We start from the raw sequence: 17656 nt of genomic DNA on the forward strand, positions 1-17656 counted from the left end.
TGTGCATAAGCTTTTAGTTAAGTTCAAAACATTTCTCATACCTACATGGATTGAATCTGGTCACAAGTCTAGGGGCAACCTACTTGTTCTAGGCGGAAATTTCCTATACTCTCAGAAAGTCTCTCTTACATCAATCACTAGTTGATCTAACTAAGTCTGTCTACTGTCATTCTACTACAATGAGATTCCTTTAGTGTTCTAAGAAACTCTCTCTCGCTTCAATCACTAGTTTTTCTAACTACATCTTTCTACTATCATTTTACTATAGAGATTTCTCACACTCAAACTATGACTCTCAAACATGACGCCAATCCACCTATACCAAACTTGAAAAAAAAAAATGAAAAAAAAAAGGAAAAAAAAAAACTAAAATTGTTTGAAAACTACCAAAAATATTGATATATCACAAAATCAAAAAAAATTAAAATTAAAATTAAAATGCCAAAAACATGCACAAAGATTACATGATGTTTACTTTTTTTTTCAGACATGATTTTTCTAGCAACTTGATGATGTTTGAGACTAGAGAAGCTAGGATGAAAAACATGTACTTTCTTTTTCTTTTTCTTTTTTTTCAGGTTGTGATGTTTACTTTACTATGAGAATTTTGCAATTACTGTACATTTTGTATATATTGTAAATATTTTCTTTTCATGCATTTATTGGCTCAAAATGATAAAGTATTCATATTGCCATGGTTAAACCAATGGTGATTGTACTATATTAGTTTTTATATTGTTCAATGATGAAAATTAAACCATACTGATTCAATAAGTAAGTCCTAGGGTTGCATTCATTTTAGGTTTTTATTTCATCTCATCTTTGCACTACAAAATGCCTCTTATAGCTCTTTTACTATCCTTTGAAAAAAACAAGGGGTAGACTATTCAACACAAATTGCATTTCATCATCCCCTCCTCAATTTGATTATCATGAGTCCTTTTTTGGGATCAAAATCAAAATTTGATATTCTTAAACTTTGAGAAAATCATTGTCAAACTTGGTCAAACATGGTCATATGGACCCTCACATCACTCCAAATGGACTCTACACTTTCTACAATTTATTCTGATCTATTCTACATTCATCTAAACCACTCATCATATCTACATCTTCACATCTATTACTCTACATCACTTTTTTTGAAGTATCATCTTTCAATTTTGCTCCTGAGGGGGTGGGATGATTACATCATTGAATCTTACTTCAAATCTTTCTTCAAAATTCTATTTCAAAATTATACTCCAAATCTTGCTTATTTCTTCAAATCTTACTTCAATCTGTCAATCAAATCTAAAGTCAAAGTCCTCATTGCTAGGGGCATCTTTCTTCTCTGTATCTCATACCATCTTCTATCTATCCTATCAATCATTCTACTAACTAACTTTCTATCAGTTATCTCAATCAAACTTATGACAACTCAAATATTCCTACAACTCATGATACGCCTTGTCATCTGTTTTATGGACTGGTATTGGGACACTCTAACCTTAACTCCAGAGGACTAAGCTTTATTCTCGAGATAGTATTAAAAATCTTATCAATCGATCTTCATACAATCAAAATTGGAACCGATCTCAATTCTCATTCTACACTTCAAATCAAACTATTCATTAAATCAATGTGCTACTCACACATCAATTCAAAGAGGGGCAAATGTAATCACCCAAAATTGGTCAATCTTTTAATTCTAGAATTATATCTCATGGTGATGGTTCAAATTGAATTAATTGAATCAAAGAATAAAATGAATTGATTCAAATCAACTATTACAACCCATTTGAATTTTGTACATGAATATCAATTTTAAATTAATTATCAACTTCTAGATCTCACTCTTACTTATCATCCTGCCAAAGGGTTTTTTTAAATACTAAATATAACTATATGTTTTGTTGAGCGCAAAGAAACAACTATTTTATGTTTTTCAACAAAAAATAGGAACAAATTTTTGTTGCGGGGTTTGACCCTCTTAATCTTATCCAATATTTACAAAAATTAGTATTTTAGTAACTAGATTTAAAGTACTACAATTTTTACGTTTTACATATTTTCTCATTTTGAGTGCATGACCCTCAAATGAGTCTTCCAAGATCAAGCTTACCTAATTTTAGAAAAAAATGTGTCCACTTATACCCCATTTTGCACACCATCTTGGTGCACCTTGTATACATAGTTTCCTTTTTTCTTTTTTATGGCATAGAGATATGCATAGTTTCCTTTTTTCTTTTTTATGGCATAGAGATATGCATAGTTTCCTTTTTTCTTTTTTATGGCATAGAGATTGTTTTAATCTTGTAGAGTTGTAGATTCTCTTAAAATTATTTCTTGTTCCTATGCTCTTGCTTTTGTCTAAGGATCTTGCAGGAGGCCAATAGAGCAAGCACATTTGACTTATACAATAGTAATGGTAGATGAGCCCATGCCTTCTTGGGATCAACCCCATTATAGAGAAATGAAGAATTTAACCAATTTGAAAAAGATGAAAAATAATTTTAAGAGAAAAATTATACAAATGTGAATAAAATATCTTCATTGGGATCTCAAGGTCACCGTTGTGTAGCTACCACAATCACAACAATATCCACTACCTCAATCACCAATTATGGGGTAGGCTTGACTGACACTAATATTTCCCATGTATAGCTCTATGCCATTCTTGGTTTCAATGGCTTCCATCACCTTCTCATCGCTAAATGTCACAAAGCCAAATACATGGGATTCAATCTTCCAGTTTCGTTATACTTACAATATGCAAAAATAAACCCTAAATCATAAGATACAATAATAAAAAAATTCAAACACAATAGTCAAATTTAAAATTTGGAAAACTAAAACCCTAGTTATATCATCACATAAGGAATATTCAGTATCATTCTTTAGACATACAATTTGTTTAGATAAAAGTATCTAAAAAAAAAAAGATATTGATTCACTAGATCTCACAACGTCTCTTCAAAATGACCTCTAAAAATAAAATCTATATAAATAGAAACTTTATTCAATAACCCAAAAACTAAAATCACTATATAATTATGTTACAAAACCCTAAACTATAACAACTAAAATTTAAATTAAATTTTTGATTATCTTGGATTCAAGAACTTAAATGAGATGAAGCTGTCATGAAGGTTGTCATCATCGGTGGCTCAAGAAAGCTTGTCTATAAAGCAACCGAACATTTTCACCTCCAAAAGAATGAAAATAAATTTTGCTATCTGATTCAAGGGAACTAGTAGAAGCATCATATGAGCTCCTTCCCTTTCATTACAAACCATGAGCGACTATAGTGATGATGAAACACGTGAGCAAGAATGTGGCAAAATTAGAGGTTTTGATAGTGGAGAAACAAACACCTTTTAAATAAATTGTCAAATAATGAGCTTGATAGGTGGAATGCTTATAATAATTTTCTTATTTTTATTCATGGAAAATCAAATAGATTACTAGGAAAAATCAGATTGTCTAATCACATAAAAAAGAAAAATAAAAAGGAAAATAATTTTAATGAAAACATCATTTCAAACTCTAGAATATAACTATGTGCAAGGTTATCAAAGAAAAGATCAATTGAAAAAAAAAAAAGTACACAAAAACATAAGTATCGTGCCTAAGGGCAAGGACAAATAAATACTTTTGCCTATATAACCTTTGTAAAATATATGCAACCTATTGCCAATTCAATCCATCTATGAGCACCTTGATCTTCTCCTCACTATTTGCATGAACTCTACTTCAAAATTAGATAATAACTATCTGCAAGAACTCTGCTTCAAGATTTAAACAAGAACTTCAATCAAAAACTATGATTTACTTATAAACTCCAATTGATAGCATCTTCTTACATTTTCTACTACGAGTGCCCCTAATTTCCTTTGTCTGATTCAAATCATACTTATCTACCAATCAACACTCCCTGATTGCTATTTCTTCAGTCCTTCCCAACTTCTTCCAAGTGATTTAGCTCTTTGCTTCTTCTTCAATTGTATTGAAATGAGCAATGGAGTGAGATGAAACAGAATATGGCAGCAAAAATAGGGCAAAACAGAGCATCACATAGCAGTAAAATAAGATTGAATAGAGTAAAATTACACACTCAAATATACAAATTTATTTAGCACATCACTATAATTTTTTTCACACACATTTGTGAAAGGAGGCTGGTGTATTTATATGATTTATACAGCCTCTAGAATTTTCTACAATCAACTACGATAGAGGAATTCTGGAGCTTTCTATGGACTATTCAAGCGTTTTCTAGAATACATATTAAATGTCCATCTACTGCTATGTGGATAAACATTATTCTAACAAATTGACTACCTAGACAAAAATCTTTAGTGACATAACTTGCAATATGGTCCATTATACCTGCTAGTCCATTATCGGTTTGAATATAGTTTTCTTCGAACTTTCTCTCTTAAACCATAGTAATTGAGACTTTAATCTGTTTAATCTGTCCATGATAACTGCTATTGAAAGTTATAAATAAAAGTACACATTCAAAACCACAAATTTACAATACACGTCAATAAAATAAAAATAACGAAACAGATGCACGACAAGAACCCTCGATGTGCCGCTGCTGATGAAAGTGAGGCTTCTGGTTATGGTTTTATCTTGCTCCATAACAGCAAGACTATGCCCAGCTTTCTCTGAGAGCTCTTCACCAGCATTCACTGGTTTGTATTTGTTAAACATCCACTCTACTGAAGACCACGAGATCATATAAACATCACAATCATGTACCATTCCATGTTGCACCATGAAATCTTCTATAGATTTGACTGCTATATTACATTTTTGAAGTTATGACATGAAACCAACACTTGTAGAGCCATCGATTCATTAACTGAAACGTTCTATGAATTTGACTGCATTATATCATTTCTAAGAACTACTAAACAAGATATTTAGTATAATGATAAAAAACTACGCATTCCAACATGCACTAGAAATGCTTTCCTTTGAAGTCAATCCGTCCAGACAGGGTGGACATCTCAAACAATGAAGTGAATGGTTCCTCTTGCATGCTCCCACCTATAGATGGAAAAGTCTAACTGTTGAACTCATAAGATGTGAAAATTCCATTTTTCTCAAATGTTCCATCATTGCACTCTACACTGCCCTCAAATTTTGTGTTTCTTGTGCCGCCTCTTATCCACAAAAGTTCCTCCAAGACCTTTTTCATCGATGGTCTTTTCCTACGTTCCAAGTGAAGGCATTCTCTTGCCAGCCTTCCCACGTCTTCCATCTGTTGCAGATTTCCCTCCTCCAATACTTTTCTATCCAAGATTTCTGTGAGACGGTTTTGATGAAGTCTCGACAGAAAAAGATGAGATAAATTCCACTCATTGTCGGTCCTTGCTGTGGAGATTGGTTGCAGGGATGTTAAAAGCTCGACCAGGATTACCCCAAAACTATATACATCACTTTTATCTGTGAGCTGATACGTTTGGAAGTACTCCGGATCTAAGTAACCTTTTGTGCCCATAATATTAGTGGTGAGATGTGTGTCATTGGAAGCACTAGAAGTGAGACGAGAAATCCCAAAATCTGCAACTTTGGGAGAGAGTTTCTCGTTCAAAAGAATGTTGGATGATTTTACATCTCGATGGAAAATGGGTTGAGATGCACCAGAATGTAAATATGCCAAGGCCTCCCCTGTCTCGATTGCAATCTGCAAACGTGAAGCCCATGGCAAAGACCCTTCTTTGGAGTGTAAATGATGAAACAATGTTCCATTTGGAATGAATTCAGATACCAGCAAAGGAAATTTACCCTGGATGCAACACCCTAACAATTTCACTATGTTTCTGTGATTTATTTGGGAGAGAATTGCAACCTCGTTAAGAAACTCATGGTCATCCTCCAGATTAAAAGCTTTCTTGGACTTTTTAATGGCCACAACATTTCCATCTGATAGAATGCCCTTGAACACAGTTCCGAAGCCGCCACTTCCCAGCTCCATTTCCGTTGAATAATTATTAGAAGCTCTTGCCAGCTCTCTTGCAGAAAACATTCTCAGGCTTTCTCTCCCCACTCTTGAAGCAATAAATTGCTGCAGCTGCTGATAATACTTAGCTTCCACAATCTTCAAGTTGTGTTTTAGCCACCAGACAAAAATACATGCTGCTAAGAAGACAAACACAATCGAAGAGACGGATCCTGTGCATTTTACCAGACATCAAAATACAATTATACATTGTAGATTATAAATATTTTTAGGCAAACAATTAAAGGAAGTAATTCTAATATTTGTTACCTATGATTGCAGGGAAGGCACCACGATTTGAGCTTGTGGGCATGCATCTTGTCCCATTATGAAAGCCATCTCCCTTGTGTCGCTTTGCACATGAACAATTGTAGGAACCTAACAAATTATGGCATATTCCTCCTGTCTCTTCTCCAACGCAGGTATTCAATTTTTTACTACTACATTCATCTATATCTGAGCAGTCATCATGACTATGATTAGAAGTCATAATAATAAGATTTGAGAGATACAACATATTGAGCAAAGATCTAAAATACATAAATAATAGAATTTTTTTTACAGTAAGTCAAATTAGTTAAATTAGGACGCCCCTATCCTTGCTACAAATTGTACAGCTGACAAATTTTCAAAAAATCAAAAACATCATGATTTTTTCTGAAAATTACAGCATAGTTTGTACTTCAAAAGGCAAAACATTTGGAAAACAAAAAACACTAGAATCTGGGGAAAAAAAGTTTGCCTTTGTATTGTGCATTTTGTCTGGAGATTAGTCTGTCCCATCAAATTATGCTATTGCTATCAAGATTCAGTTGTGAAGATTTTGAATTAAACTCCTTGATCTATGTGTCAAATTATGCTATTGCTATCAAGATTCAGTTGTGAAGATTTTGAATTAAACTTATTGATCTATGTTTCATGAGTAATGATTCATAAGCTTCTATTTCTTGTGGGAATGAAAATAACACTTAACACTTATTACATCCAGGCAATACCCACTAAGGTATTGGAACATTCTTGGAGGTTAACCATAGAGAAAATTCCATAGTTAAGTGTGATTGAGCCGGAGAGATAATGAAATTGGTGACCTTTCAAGCGAAGATAACCTAAATGGAATAAATGTTGAATGTTTTCTTCATTTCTATAAGAAAGAGTTCTTCTAAATCACTACTCATAAAACATAAGTCAATAATGCAACAACCCAAAAGTTATACCTGTACAATCTGTTCCATTCAAGTAACCATTTCCTTCATATCCAGGAAGACATTTGCATACATGTCCTTTTCCTGAAGGAGAGTCGATGCATTTTGCTTTGGAGGCACAAGAATAAATTGTCGTATTTCTTGCCTCGGTGCACTTGTGGAGGCCGATACCCCAATTAAGGCGGAGACCATAAGAAACAACACTCTTTCTTCCCCAGAAAAATTCGCTTGTTTTATTGATGAAGGTCGAGGGGTCAAATATGGTGGAGAATCCACACTCAGATTGGTATTTGTTGGCACTAGTATTGAAGTTACGAAAGAAACCTCCGCCCGTGAAATTTATAGAGGGCCAGTTATTTGGAAGGTTAATTTCACAACAACCATAGCGGCAGTACGGTCGAGTACTCTGAGACTCGCATATTGCTACACATCTCACCTCTCCCAAGCCACCAAAACTGTATGTACCAGATGTGTTGCAGCCAACAACTATGAATCTGTTGGAGCTTGAAATAGTGAAAAACCCATCTGAAGGTAGACCAAAGTAGGTTTGCCCTGACATGTCTCCACACGTCCACGCATAGATATACCACGAGTCTATGATGAGGTGCCCTGTGTAATCGATCTCCATTACCTTGTATGGATAAGTAAACCCATCTTTATGATTGCCTTTCAGTCTCCTCTCGCTATAATTACCTACGTTGGCATAGAAGAATGGAGCCACCGTTTTAGTATCGTTATCTCTCTCGCAGCTGATCTGAAAACCAGGGTGTCCACAACCAGAATTGTTAATCCAGAATGGGTAACTCACTCTCTTTGATCCGCACTTTTCCGGATGGCATTTTGCAGCAATAAATCCCACCAAACAGATAAAAGTTATCAGACGGGCCACAACTCGACTGTGTATCAACATTTTCTGTTTTGAGGGAAAACCAAGATTGTGGCCAAGTTCACATTATAATACTACCTGACAAAATACCACCGCACTATTTTGAGGTCAGTTTTTCACATGAAAGCAAGATTTTGTAGACACTTCGAGATAAGTTCACATGAAAGTAAGAAACCACTATCTATCTATATATATAAGGTAGCTGTAGTAGTTCACATGACTTCAATAAAAGGATAGCTTTAATTTTAAAAGTTCATGTGATTATACATATATATCACAGTATTTATATGACCTGAACAATCTTTTTTTTCTTAAAGCAAAGGTTGACAGTTGAAAAGGAGGATGAAAAGCAAATCAGAAGATGCTAAACCATCCATCCATAGATTGGAAATCAATCATTCATGATAAATACAATGAAAGAAATGCTCCGTTACTCTTATTTATAATTCAAATTTTAGTTTGCTAGATAGCCAATGGATCCTTTTTATGGTCTTTGGCACAAATTTATTTTATGGAAATTTCATGTAATTTTCAAGTAAGAAGTAAGATTTAGTATTTGTTGGCATATGTAAAATTCTTAATAGACAATATTTATAAATAATAAAAAATTATAATAACTAGAAACATAATAAATAGATTAAAAAGATTGCATTACCCAAACCTTAAATATAGTTAAGAAATATTTATTGATAAATAAGATTCTATATAAAGAAATGCTAAAAGATAAGTAAATCAATATCAAATATTCATAAGCAAGCTATAACCAAAATACTCCTAAATAGACTAGAAAAATATTTCATCTGCTAACAAAATAATCTTAAATCAATTTCTAATTCATAATAGAGAATTCTGAATAGTCATGATAGTTGTCAAGAGACTAATTGATCCATCAGTCCCAAACATTATAATTGTGAGTCCAGTATATATATATATATATATATATATATATTTCTTCTATCTATTACATGAACATCAGAAAAGATGGGACACGCTAATCGGGAGATAAAATGCACTAAAGACAAAATAAAGTCAAACTATTTTTTAATTTTTTTTCAGATTCACATAGTGTTTTTTATACAATTTTTGTTGTTGTTTTCAACTACAAACTATGTAGATCAAATGCATGATGTTGTAGATTTTTTGAAAATTGATCAATTGTATAGTTTATAGGAAGGATAGTTGTGTCAGGAAAAAATGATAGCATCGAATAGATTGGAGGGAATAAGTTCATAGGAAACAAATCATGATCGTACACATGGCAGGAGACAGTGCATCCAATCGATATGATATGGAGCCCAGAACCATGGATGGGCAAACCAAAGGGAGAAGCTAAGCTCTCACAAAAAAGTGCATGCCTTAAGATACATAAGAGGCAAAACATCATTCATTGCATTCATCATGTTATACATGGACGAAAGTTGCATATGATAGCAAAGAAAATGGAACAAGATGGATGTTAGTAGGTCTTTGAAAGCTTAGCTTTTAAATCTCCCACTTTTTAAACTCCCACCTAAAAATAATTTTAAAATACTATTTTTTAATAAATAGACCTTCTCTATTAATGAAATATTAAATATCTGAAAAAAGACTAGGGATACAATGCAAGTTCACTCGCACGAGGCATAAAACAACTATTCATCAAAATTGAATTCATCCGCCTTTGTTTTTTCTTTTTCATTTATATTTTCTTTCCTTTTCTTTTATTTCAACTGATTGTTTCAGAGTGTCGCTAATTTGTTTTTGTTGTAGATGCAGCACTCGTAATATATTGACAAAGAATCAAGAAGAGGGATCAACTTCTGAGATGGTTGATGTGGAGAGGAATAATGGTTCGATCTTAACAAATGGTAACAAGAGTAAAGATATGGTTTCTGGATCTGTGTAATGAGTTAGAAAGTTTGGCTCGTACCAATAAAATGTGTAGATTATCAGCTCAAAGTTTATGTAAAGATTTTGTATTTCACTAATTGTAGCATCATCCATGGTTAATACCCATTACTCTTTTATAGATCTCATTTATTTGTAAGTTGAACATATGTCAAGATGGTATGCAAAACATAGGTGTGAAGTAGATATTTTCTCTTGGATATTGTATATATCAAGTACAGATGCAAAATCCAAATACAAAACCAAATTCTACAATCTCTACCAGATCCTACTCATGGTTGTAGATTTGTGTGCCAAATGTAGAGTTGTAAACAAGGAAAGTAAGTTGTTTGATATGGTTCTATTGAAAAAATGATGTCTCGTGAATATGCAATTATTTGCACATTTTTAATTTTTTTTTAGTTTTAGAAAATTCACTCAAATGCAAATGGTAAGCTCTTGGAGTGTATACAGAAATCTATCATGAGAGTATTGAATTTACAGATTTTAAATTTTAATTGATTCATAAATGGTGCAAAAGTGAAAAGAGACATTGTTTCAAATAGAAAAATGAAATGGTTGAATGGTTAAATAGATTTTGTATAAAATATTTTAAATTATTTGAATTAATAAATTTTTTTGGAATATATAGAACATATACTAAAATCAAAACTAAAACTCCTCAATTTAAAAAACTATTATGACCTCTCATCAAGGAGAATGTGATTTGAGATTTCTTAAAATATTGTTTAAAGGTAATTCAAAATATTTTGATAAGCATGGTATGCCAAATGTGGAAGACTATTTATGACATGAATATAGATCTAAAGATAATTGATTTCATAGAGTTTATACTATTGAAAATAGAAATGTTGGGTTGAAAGTCATTTTCTTTCATGGTTATGATCTCTACTAGGGTTTGTATGGCTTTCGTCTGAATTGTCACTGGTTTCCATCATCTGTCATACCACATTTATTGTGGGAATATGTTTTTATTTATAATGAGCTCAACCTTCTCCAACCCAGTAGTTGATGTTGGTGTTTGCTATTGCTATTGGAGAGAATGGCTCCACTAACCAAGCGCCTGTGCAAGTTCGTACCAAAGGTTTTTCACAAGGTAATTCCTCTCCTAATATTATTTTGAATGTCAATGAGTTTGATAGTGCATGTACATGGCTAGAACATCAAACTCTCATTGGGTATTTTGTGGGTCATACTCCTTCTAAAAGCATGTTGTGGGAATGGGTTTCCAAGGTTTGGACACCTCAGGGTGTTCTCCTTGAAGGCATCCAAAGTCTTACCAAAGGCTTTTTTTTCTTAGCTTTGGCAATACATGCCATGATGAACATGTTTTGTATGAGGTCCCTAGACTGTCAGGTCCTCCCTCTTAGTTTTTCAATGCTACTCATGAGATTTTGTTGTTTCTAATGATCAGAAGCTTGAGGTGCCCATTTGGGTACAATTCCCTAGGCTTTTCATTACTTGCTGATATTTTTTAACCGCTATTGCACAAATCGTTGGTAAGGTTGTGTGCTTTGAACTAGACAAGGTTTTCAATGCTCAACCCCAATGTAGGGTTTGTGTTGAGGTTGAACTATCTAGGGACCTCAAAAATACAGTGGAAATCCAAATAGGTGGTACCGCCTTTAATCAGAAGTTGCTTTACCTTAACCTTCTGAATACCTTCTATCAATGTCAGTCAATTGAGCATAAGATTAGGGATTGTCCCTTGTTGGACCGTAACTACCCCCTTGCTTCAAAAGCTAAGCCTGTTATGGCCGCCAAGAAAGCTGAATGGACAATGATGGTGAAAAAAAGAAAGGGTTTGACTATAGCTAAGGTGATCTCTTTACCTATGGATAATGGTAGATCTAGCTCAAGCTAGATACCAATAGAATCTACAACTCCATTTCTCCCTTCGCCTCTTGTTTCAAACCTTGGAGGCCAGGGGACAGTGGGCATTCATACCTTAGATCCGCACCCTCTTTGGACTTGAGTGTCACAAGTGTCATCAATGATTGCACAACAAATGCTACATTAGTCTCATAGCCCAGATGGTTGCAATGAATTTTTTGATAATGGGGAGAAGATTGAGAGGGTCATTGCTCTTGATGACTCCTCATTCGAGGCTCCCTCATTTTTGCACAACAACTTCTCCTCTCTTGGGGACGAGGATGACATGTAAGCTAGGCTACCATGAATTACCTTTCATGGAATGTGCGAGGGCTAATAAACCTCCCTAGAAAATATAATGTTCATGATATCAAGCATCGGTTTGATTTTGATGTGCTTTGTCTTTAGGAAGTTAAAGTTGTTGGGTTTCTCCTCACCTCAGCTTGTCATGTTATATGGTTGGATAGTGTCATGTTTTCTTCTCATCATGAAACTAGTCAAGGTGGTGTTGTTACTCTTCTCTCCCCTCATTTAATGTCCTCTATTATTTTGCATGGTTCTAACCCTTCTACACAAGGTGTTTTTGATTTTGTTGTCTTTTCAGAATCATTCATTTGGTATTGTTAACATTTATGCCACCAATGATGTTATTGATTCTTCACACTTGTAGCATTGGTTGGCAGATCATTTGCCACCTGCGACCTAGTTCTTGTGAGGATTTTAACATGGTTGAGCTTGCCTTTAACAAGGAAGGTCTTCTGCATTTTAGATGGGCAACTGGTGAATGGGAGGCCTAGTTTTACATGTGGAAAAAGCTAGGCCTTTTTTATCCTAATGCTAGCTGCCACTACCACCCACATGGGATTTGGCATACTTGGTCCAATTTTTGAGTTGGTTCTGATAGAGTCTTCAAGAGACTTGACAGGGTTATTATTTTTGTGCAGTCCTTTTTTTCCTTCTCTCAAAAGCATGCCCTACTTGTCACTCCCTTCCTAGATGTGACACAATCAAATCACTCCCCCATTCTCTTTACTATCACCTGGTAGATAGCTCAGCCTCAGCTATGTAAAACTAAGTTTTACCTCAACACTTCCTTGTTGTCCCATTTGCCAATTGTTGCACACATCTTGCACGTCTAGAATCTTGAGCCTTGGCACTACACTCATTTTGGATGGATTCAATGGTTGAATGATGCTCTCCTCCCTACTACAAGATTTATTTGCATTTACGGTAGACAACTGGCTATGTACCATAGAAGATCTTATGAAGCCACAATTCAATATTTGTTTATGGCCTCCAAGGCTCTTACCATGAATTCATTTGATATGAATCTCCAAATTTGGCTTGCCAATGTTTGGCACTAGAAATAGGTTGCAGATAACTATGCTACTCGTGGAGCTCATATCAAAGCCTATCTCTATTGGTTGGAGGTCAGTGATTAGGCTTCCAAGGAATTTTTTAATGCTATGAGGGCTCATCACTTTGCGGTGGGTATCAAATGCATCTGAGAAGATCAATAGGTTCTCATCGACCTACTAAACATTCTCCAAGTTTTTGTGTGTCATTATGAGCAGGTTTTACGGCTCAAGGGCCTCTATTGCACGTGATCAAGCATTACAAGCCTACCTTGCTATTACTCCCAATAGGCTTGCTCCTAAGCAACATGTCTTTTGTGAGAAAAAGCTAACTCTTGCAGACCTGAAAGAAGCTATCCTTTCCATGGCTGATGACAAAGCCTCTGGATGTGATGGCTTCCCTTGTGAATTTTACAAGATTCTTTAGGATGACATTGGCCCTAATTTGCTTCATGTTTATCATGAAGCATACAACTCTAATTCATTGGGCAACATCATTAGTAAAGGGAATATTAAATTCATACCTAAAGCTAGCGATCCTGAAGAAATTTGTAACTCCAAAGGCCCATCACTTTGTTGAATGTCTCCTACAAGATCATTGCCAAAGCCCTCTCTCTTAAAATTTAGCATTTTCTCCCTTAGATTGTTCAACATGGACAAACTAGTTTTATCAAGTCCCGCTATATCTTAGACAACATTATTGTATCATGATATACTCTTGTTACATGTTTAGAGTTTTGACATGTTATAGTATGTTCATATGGAGCATATTATCTCTTTGGTTGAGATGGTTGGATCATGTTGTCATGTTTATGTTCCTAAGGCCATGGTTCAAAATTTGACATTGATCTTCGTAATGAGTACATTGATCATAAGATGGATACTTCATGATATTGTTATTTTTCATTTGGAGTTGTCATGGATTGATTGTTTACATGTGCTAATGGATACTTAGAGACAGTGGTGATGTTGATTTCTCTTGTGAGTAGAGAAGTATTTGTTGGGACAATTGATAGTTTTAGTAGAAGAGTCTGAGGGGCATTCACCTGATATGGACTTGAGAGGAGATTCTTCCTAGATGAGTCTTAGTTGTAGACTTGGATATCTTGATGAGAATTCTCATTCCCCACTCCTGGTCTACTCAACGATTTGCTACTTGAGAGGTATAGCCCATTGTTTCCCTTAGGTGCATTATGTTTATGCTTGTCTTTCATGGATATGGATCTTGAGCTATGGTACATGAGTTAGTTCTAGAGGGTTCATTTGAGAGATGGTTTAGCATTGGTTATCTCCTTGTGCATATGTTGTTGTTATGCTGGTTGAGCTCGGGAGATGGTTTTATATTTGGCATATTCCTTGGATTAGGAATGGTTTATGAGTTTGATCTTCTTGTGAGAGGCTTACATCCATGATTAGTTATATGGTATGGTTTGGGTGTTGTTGTAGCTTCTTCTTGGGGTTTTATGGAGGAGATCATACTTGCACAGTTTACATCTAGAGGTGTCTGTAGAAGGACATGATACATGTTATGATTTGCATAGTTTCTCTTTGGTCTTGGTTATCTTCCTAGATGTTCCATTTTTCTTACATTGGATTTTAGATTGGTTAGAGATTGTGATCACTGGTTTCTGCTCATGTATGTCGTGTGAGAGATGACATAGTTATTTCTTTATTTCTTTCCTTTGTTATTTATGGAGAGCTTGGAAGATTGTTGAAGGTTTTTTGTGAGAATTGTTCTTGCAGATTATCAATTTATGTATTGGAGATGTTCTTGATACTACATGGACTCACTTCTTTGAGATGTTGTGAGTGGATTGGTTATAGATTTGGCATTATCTTTTGTAGTGGGAGCTTCTTGGTATATATGTGGCAGGTATTTATTTTGAGGCTTGTGATTGTAGGTTACAGATTGGATATGTTGATGATGTGAGATTCACTTGGTATACCTTTCAACATATGGATAGTTGGATGGGTTTGGCACTTTCTATGGGTGCTATTTCAGATATGGATATTTTGACAACTATGGATACATGTGATTACCTTTGAATTAGATTTTTTATGCTTGGTATTTCAGTTAGTACAAGATTTTATGATCTTCTAATGCAATAGGTTGGGTGGTTTTCTCTTTGGATGGCTTCTATGTATGTCTGGTGGCAATGCCATAATAGGAGGTGAGATCACTCATGTTTGAGATGCTAGATACTTTGATTTTGTTGCAGGTACAAGGATGGAGGGCATGGTCTACTTTGATCCATGATGTTGTATGTACTAGGAGGGATTATTCCCTTATTCATTTATGTGGCTACAAATTGACCCTATGCAATGTATACAACAAGTGGGAGATTGTTGAGATAATGGGTGTTGCACACATTGCATAATATTGTTATATTGTATTATTTTATTTTATTATGTAATGTTTCACCTAGATGGATGTGCAACATGTAAAGATTCCCATGGGATATTCTTGATGAGTTGTATTGTAACATTATGATAATATTTCATGTAATTATTTAATATTGGGGGAAAACATTAAAATTTCCAATAATAAATGTGGGGTCAATGGGTTAGGTAGCACATGGTTTTAGCACATGATTTATGTAATACCACTTGGTGGTCTTGTGGGACTTGCTACTATATAAGCAACCACAAGGATAGTTGTTGGTGAGAGAAGACAAAAGGAAAAAAGGAAAGAGTCAAGTGGGACAAGGCTTGACAGGATAGCCAAGGGAGCATTTGTGAAAGTTGGAAGCATGACATGGGATGTGTGGATTCATACTTGTTCACATGGATTGCTTAGTTGTGGCTATGGCTTTGAAAGCTTCCATGGTTGTATTGCAATGATATTTTTGCTGAATAATACATGGTGATGGATGCTTTTGAAGGTTGGGTTTTTCCCTCAATGAGGTTTTCCCAAGGTATATCTTCTGTCACAATTTTTGTGGGTATGTTGTCTATTCTCTTCCATGTGGATTTCAATTGAATATTTATTTTAGATATATTATGGGTTATGTGGAAACAATTATATTTTTTATTAGAAGTTTCCTTACAATTACAGTCCTCCAATCATAGATTTGTACTTCTTCTGCTCAATTGTAGATGTCTCATCTTTGCTAGATAACTTATGACCAATTATCACAAGTGTACCAATAGGTTTACAACTCTCTAATCCAAATATTTTCAACAAGCCTTTTAGATACTTAGCTCATGACATGAAAATACCATCATTATTCTACACAATCTGCAATCCTAGGAAAAAGTTCATCTCTTCTATCATGCTCATTTCAAGCTCATTCTTCATTTAGAAAATTTATCACTTCCCTCATGATTGCCTCCAAATATTATGTCATCAAAAAATATTACAATGATAAATAGACCATCATAAAATTCTCTTAAATACAAATTACTATTTTCTATACCTTTACCAAATCCAATTTTTGTCAAATATATATCCAACCTTGCATACCATGTTAGGTACTTGCTTCAGACCATGCTTTCTTCAGTTTGCATACCATGTCTTTGTCTGTTGCTAGAGGAAATCCATTACTATTCTCAATGTAGAATTCTTCTTCAAGTTCTCCATTCATAAAAGCTGACTTGACATCAATCTGATAGACCTTGAACTTCTTACTTGTTGCATAAGCCAAGAACATCCTTATTGCTTCCATTTTGACTATAGGTGCATATGTCTCTTCATAATCTATGCCTTCTTGCTATGAGTAACCTTTGCAAACAAGTCTAGCCTTTTTTCTCACAACTTCTCCTTGTTCATTCATCTTATTCTCAAATACCCACTTGGTTCCTATTACATTCTTGTTCTTGCCTCTAGGAACTAACTCCCATGTCTCATTTTTCTCAATTTGATTCAATTTTTCCTTAATTTCTTGAATCCAATAATCATCCTTACATGCCTCATATGCACTCTTAGTTTCAACTTGAGAAATCAAACACAATTCCTCATTCACTTTGTTCCTTGTCATCACACATTTATCTTTACTTCCAATTATCTTCTCAGGAGGATGATTCTTTGTCAAATTCATGTTAGGGGTAGGAGGTGACATCTCAACTCTTATCTCATCTCTGGGTTCAGATTTCTACTCTCCTCTTTTCTTAATAGATAATACATCATTTTTCAAGTCATTGTTAGTCTCAAAGAAAACTTTAGCATTCTGCCTAGCAATTCCATAATTATCCTCCTCCACATTTGAATCATAATCTACTATATTTTCCTTAGTATCAAACTTTTCATCAATAATAGTTACCAAAGTCGTCTCTTCTAATACTTCCTAGGCAATTCACTCTTATCATCACAATAATTCAAGAATCTTTCCATACTTGTTTTAAATTCGTCATCCTCATCAAAAAGTGAATCTCTTAGGACATTTAGATGATAAATGACCAAACTCTTTAAATGTCCAACAAACAAAAAATTCCATACTTTCTTGATATCTTTTCATAAGAA

The 17656-nt window shown here is 34.4% G+C and overlaps 1 protein-coding gene across 1 annotated transcript; it reads right to left on the reverse strand.

Annotated features, from left to right (window-relative positions):
- Nucleotides 1–4730: 4730 nt before the first annotated feature.
- On the reverse strand, nucleotides 4731–8156 carry LOC149564550 (wall-associated receptor kinase 2-like). The gene is made up of 3 exons (XM_089818102.1): nucleotides 7210–8156; nucleotides 6266–6451; nucleotides 4731–6168 (listed from the first exon to the last, which is right to left on the reverse strand). The coding sequence occupies exons 1-3, from the start codon at nucleotides 8105–8107 to the stop codon at nucleotides 5057–5059; spliced, it is 2196 nt and encodes a 731-aa protein (XP_089674228.1). The 5' UTR covers nucleotides 8108–8156; the 3' UTR covers nucleotides 4731–5056.
- Nucleotides 8157–17656: the final 9500 nt, after the last annotated feature.

Source organism: Cupressus sempervirens, chromosome 3, assembly GCF_028749045.1.
Source record: "Cupressus sempervirens isolate cs-2001-9-10 chromosome 3, ASM2874904v1, whole genome shotgun sequence".
Classification (NCBI taxonomy): Eukaryota; Viridiplantae; Streptophyta; class Pinopsida; order Cupressales; family Cupressaceae; genus Cupressus; species Cupressus sempervirens.